Raw genomic sequence first — 5,572 nt, 5'->3', positions numbered from 1 at the left:
TTTTTATCATGTTCAACAGTTTATGAAGGTGAAAAAAATTAGCCTGGGGCAGTACACGGAGCAAGCCACCGAAGCTTTAATAATCATTGCGAAAATACAAATAAGATGCTTCTCATTCCAAATTTGTATTTATGATCATCAGCTCCTAAACTGCGTTGTTAATTACAACAGCGAAAAAGTGTGAACCAACTGTGCGGAGCTGGACCGAGATGCCGAAAATTCGGCTAAGAAGAATCTGAGAAATATTGTGTTGCTTTTAAGCAGGAGATCCAGGCTCAAAGAGCTTCGGATATATTTTTGCGTCACGGTAATGAAGGAGGCGTGAACTTCCTGGTTCACTATTTAAGATTCATATTTTTATGGTTGTTTTATTAACGTATGAGTGCGAATACATTATTTACAAATATCATCCTTTTTACATAAAATTCAAAACCACAAAATATTATATTAATAACCTTAAATACATACAATTACGTTGGCGTAATTTTCCAATAATTCACGAAGATCGCATCATTACAAATACATTATGGTTTATTATATTAAGATAGAACCGCTAATTGTTTGCAAGTATCTTGGAAGACGTAATTCACAACACTTTACCCCGATTAAAGCTGAGACTTTGGCTTTAATCAGCCATCTCATCTTCCATGATGCAACTGATTTTTTGTCTTGCATCTAATGTCGCCGGGCTGGGTACTTTTTTTAGGTTTCCGCTTTTTCTCCAATTTCCACGTTCTTTTTAGATTTATTTATTCTCTCTGCCTCATAATTAATTTTCAGGTTACACACCAATTGAATTGGTCGTTCAATCACATAACCGTTTCCCAATCGTATTTTTAAACCACACGTAACTCCATCTTTTTCTTTGATTTTGCTTTCAACTTGTCCAATTTTGAGAAGTGCTTTGTTTTTCATATCTTTAACAAGCACTACGCCTTCAACAACTGGCAGTTTTACGTTACTTTCCTTATTTGTTGTCGTTCTTCCATTGCATGTTACATATTCGCTCATCCACCTTTTTCTCAGATGGGTCTTATAGTTTTTCATAAACTTGGCTCTCCGTATTGCACATTTACCTTTTAGTTATTAAATCAATATCTTCTTCGAGCAATATTACAGGTTTTCCCCTCATTAATACGTTTGGTGTCAATACTTGATTGTCAAACTGGTCACCTTGGTAACAAAGTGGCCTATTGTTCATAGAGCATTCAAAATCCAACAATACTTTCTCCAATTCATTGAAACTAAGCATCCCTTTACCAATAGTTTTAGATAAGCTTTTCTTCATTATTCCAATCAATTTTTCAAATAAACCTCCCCACCAAGGAGCTATAGCAAGATAATTTGCAAGATTCTCATCGTTCTTAAGTGTAAGTAACCACTTCCCTATTGCCAAAAATGTTTTCGCATTGTCACTGATTATCATCAGAGGTGGTCCTTTCCTAGCAACAAACTTTTTTAAAATCCTCTGAAGTTCTACTGATGATAGGTCATGACAAAGTTTAAGATGGATGGCTCTTGTGCTTGCGCATGTAAACAGTGCAACGTAACATTTTCTTATCGAATTTTTTGGTACTTTATACTTTAACGGTTCGGCAAAGTTAACAACGCTAACCGCAAATGGTTCAACATTGTCAGTTCTAAAGTGCGGTAATATTGCTTTTGTTGGTGGTAACAGAGGCTTCACTCTGTATCTCTTACACAAATTGTAACCACAAATAACTTTTTTTACGCCCACTCTTAATTTTGTATCCACAATCTTTATCTTATGCTACCCATGGTATCTCCTACTCCTCCATGTAAGGTTTTGGTGTGATGATGCTCAATAATTCGTAGAGTTAATAAGAATCCTTTTGGTATAAATATTGGGTTATACCCAGTGACACTTTCATAACACCTCCAAAGATGATTTTCATCCTGCTTAAGTTCCACATCGGCTTTTAGCGCAACAGATCCTTGCAGATGTTTAATATTGACCGTTTCCACTTCTATCATCTCTTCTGTTTTTATTGGTCCAACTATTTTTTCTTTATTGCGATAATTGTAAATGAATCTTTTTATAAACGACCTTATTCTTAAAATCTTCCAATAATTATATTTATTCCACAATTCTTCAAAAGTGCGACTTTCCTTTATTTCTTCTGTTACTATACAGACTCTCTCTCTTACAGCAATACTTTCACATAATGTGCTATATAAATTATCAAATATTCCCAATTGGTTTGGCAAATTTTTTTTTGACTCAATTATATTGGACAATTGAACCACAAGCTTGACAACTTCTCCGGACTCACTCCTCTTGTTCGACGATCGCTAGGGTTTTTTTTTGTCGGGAAATAAAACCATTTTACTTATTCATTTAATAAGATCTGCTGAACTCGGTTTCTTACAAACTGTGACCAGTTGCCTCTTTCCTTTAATCAGTAAAGTACAGCAGCGTTGTCAAACCAATTAAAAACTTTATTAATATTTTTCTGACATGGTTCTGACAGGTATGTGCTGCTACTTGCTCAAGTTTTGGAATACTTAGATCCTTTAGTGCAATCTGTGCTTTTGCTACAAGTAAGTTGCTTGTTTTTGAATTTTGGTGGCTCGTTACAACATAGATGCATGCACATACTGCCAATTTACTTGCATCTGAAAATCCGTGGAGCTCTAGTTCAATAACTCTTCCGGACACAACACTCCGAGGAATCAAAAGAGTTCTTTTGTTGCTTATTGCCTTGATCCAAGATTGCTATCCTTCCAAAAGTTCCTTCGGTATTTGGTAATCCCATTCAATTTTTAATAAGCATAGTTGACTATACAACATTTTTCCAGTGATTAACACAGGTGCACTAAATCCCAATTCGTCAAAAACACTGTTGATTGCGGATAGAATTTTTCTTTTCGTTAAAATTTCTTTATTTCCAATATTGATGCAAGTAGTGAATTCAATTGACAATTGATCAGTTTCCTTGTTCCAGAAATGTCCAAGCATTTTTGTTGATTTGTCTTCAACATTATTCTCCAATTTTCTTACGTTACTATGCCATTTGTGCAATTGAAAACCAGGTTCATTGAAGATTTGTGTTGATTCATATTTAAACCTGGTAAGCTCTTTTTCCGTTTCTCTATCCGCTTTCAGATCATCAACAAAAGTATCTTCTTCCAAGGCAACCACTGTTTTTGGATAAATATCTTTGTATTTTGATATATGTTTTTTAATGGTAGCGCCGAGAATGTAAGGACTTGAACTGGAACCAAAAATTGCTCTTGTAAATCGTAGTTCCATTAACTTCATTTTCTTTAAGTCTTCATACCAAATTAATCGTTGTGTGTCTCTATCCACGTGTTGAATTCGAATTTGTAGAAATGCTTTTTTAATGCCAGCTAAAACTGCGCAAAGTCTGTTCTTCCGATTTTGTGTTAGAATGTCAAATATTAGGGGTTGTAGCAATGGTCCAACTTCCAGACAATCATCCAATGAAGGTGATTGAGCATCTTTTCTTGCTAAACAATCATAAATAACTCGCATTTTTGGTTTACTCAGCATTATCCTTGATTACAGCTTGATGAGGAATGTAGTGAACAATTTCTCCCGTAGGTTTTTCTGGCACTGTTTCCAGTATTCCCTCGCTGATCTGTTTTTTCATTATACTGTTACGCCATCATTATTTCATTATACTTCTCTAGTTTGTTAAGTTTTTCCAATTGATTTCAGTTTAACAACATCTTTTTTCCAAGACATTCTAGTTTCATAACACCCTTCATTTGTTCGGTCTAACTTTTCGCTAAAGCCTTGGTGTAACATTGATTCATTGTTTAAGTCTGACAATCCAAGTACTTCAAGACTACACATTTGCTCGAACTCATCACAACCAGTGATGAGTTCATCACCATCTCCATCATTGCTAAGTTTCATTCTCCTTAGTCTCGCAAATTGTTTTTTTACTGCTTTGATCATCGGATTTGGTAAGAAGGTCAGAATTTCCTTTTCTGCATTGATGCATTCAATCTTGATGCAAAATTCCGGTATTGTTATTGATTCTAGCATAACATTATATATTTCCAAACGCTTGTTTACCGTTTCATAGAGTTGTTTGATGGTTTTATGTTCCCTTCGTGTAGGTTTCAACTTCAGTTTTGTAATCGATTTTGCACATCAAGGGGCGAATTAAGTGATTGCGGATTGAAAATTCCGTAAAAGTTTCTGGTCTTTAAGTTTTGTTTTTCTTGAAAACCATTTTTGCGCGTTTTTTTAGGAACTATTCATAAAAGTTTTACAAATTTAAAGACCAGAATTTTTTCATAATTACCATTATTGTGTTGTTTGAATGCAATGATTCGGTTTTCATATGTAAACTTATGAAAACCTAATCACTTTACGCTTTGACTGTACGCTTTGACTGTACTTTTTATCGTATTTTATTTGTTCAGTGTTGAAACCAGAGTTCAATGGATTACTTTCTATGTGTCTTTGTAACTTTTCGACGAGTTGCTCTAGTCCCCATTCTCCTATCCATCATTGTTTTGTGTGAGTATTTCACGAATCGGTCCAAGTTTATCCATCAATGAATACACAAATGATCGAGCAGCTTGTAGTTTGTTCATCGTTCTTATGTTCACACTGTTCTTACAAGTTCATTATAAACACCGTGAATTTCTTTGATTTTGTGCGTTTTGTGTAAAGCTGTCATTCTTTCAAGATCTTTAATCAACGCTTTGTGAATCCAAATATCTTTTCCATAAGTGTCTTGTAATATACGCTTTGCTTCTTAGTATCCTTCCAACGAGTGTGGTAAACTAAGTATGTCCTCTCTAGGTTTTCCTTCGACGAGATACAACTTAGCTAGCAATGTTTGTTGCGATATAGATAGCGATTAGGCCACGAGAATCGCTAGCTATAAAAGCTAAAAATAGCTAGCAAAAATTTGCAAACTATTTTTAAATACTAAAGTAGAACCCCGTTAACTTGGACCCTGAATAAGATGACGTATCTGCTTTTTGCCGAGTAAAGCCTAGATTAAGTCGTACCCTAATTTAGTTGGACCATTTGCTAATTCGTTCTTTTTTTTGAGATCCCTTCGGCAAAAAAACTTCGTTTAACTAAGACTTTTGTATTATATTGCATAATAGTGCATATAACAACATAACTTCCAATACTTTAATAAAAAATCAAAACTTTGGACGCTCGATAATAAAATGCTTTTACTTTAAATATAATTAAACATAATTAAACGTTTTTACTGACAGCTTCAATTTCGTTAAGCTTTATATTAATGACTATTATATTAAAAATTCAAAATCATCAAATAAAATTCAAAACTTAGAACGTTCGAAAACTAAATACCTTTGAGTCAAATGTAATTTAACAAACTAAATATTTTCACTAATATCATCCATTTGGTTAATGATTAAAAACTGTAGTAAAAACCAGGCAAAACTACAGTTTTTCAAATTTCATTTTTATGAAAATTTTGGTTTAAAGAGTATAAAAGATAATAATAATAAATATTTAAAAAATAGATGTGATTATTTATACATACTGAATGAATATTTAGTTTAGTCAATGAAATCAAACCTTGTATGT

General features: G+C 33.6%; 2 protein-coding genes across 2 annotated transcripts; both read right to left on the bottom strand.

Annotated features, from left to right (window-relative positions):
• Positions 1-702: 702 nt before the first annotated feature.
• Positions 703-1,995, bottom strand: LOC136086875 (uncharacterized). Its single transcript, XM_065809371.1, has 3 exons — positions 1,877-1,995; positions 1,077-1,739; positions 703-1,015 (listed from the first exon to the last, which is right to left on the bottom strand). Exons 1-3 carry the CDS (start codon positions 1,993-1,995, stop codon positions 703-705), a joined length of 1,095 nt encoding a protein of 364 aa, XP_065665443.1.
• Positions 1,996-2,737: 742 nt separating this feature from the next.
• On the bottom strand, positions 2,738-3,535 carry LOC136086874 (uncharacterized). The gene has a single exon (XM_065809370.1). It carries the CDS (start codon positions 3,533-3,535, stop codon positions 2,738-2,740), a length of 798 nt encoding a protein of 265 aa, XP_065665442.1.
• Positions 3,536-5,572: the final 2,037 nt, after the last annotated feature.

Source organism: Hydra vulgaris, chromosome 11, assembly GCF_038396675.1.
Source record: "Hydra vulgaris chromosome 11, alternate assembly HydraT2T_AEP".
NCBI lineage: Eukaryota > Metazoa > Cnidaria > Hydrozoa > Anthoathecata > Hydridae > Hydra > Hydra vulgaris.
This window is presented reverse-complemented; position numbering and strand designations above follow the sequence as displayed.

Excerpts from the sequence above, each read along its gene's own strand:
- LOC136086875 (XM_065809371.1), bottom strand. The coding sequence starts at position 1,995 with ATGATAGAAGTGGAAACGGTCAATATTAAACATCTGCAAGGATCTGTT. Across the intron at positions 1,740-1,876 it reads TGTTATGAAAGTGTCACTGG|AGTGGGCGTAAAAAAAGTTA; the intron begins GTATAACCCAAT and ends TACAAAATTAAG. Across the intron at positions 1,016-1,076 it reads ATTGATTTAATAACTAAAAG|GTGGATGAGCGAATATGTAA; the intron begins GTAAATGTGCAA and ends TCTGAGAAAAAG.
- LOC136086874 (XM_065809370.1), bottom strand. The coding sequence starts at position 3,535 with ATGCTGAGTAAACCAAAAATGCGAGTTATTTATGATTGTTTAGCAAGA.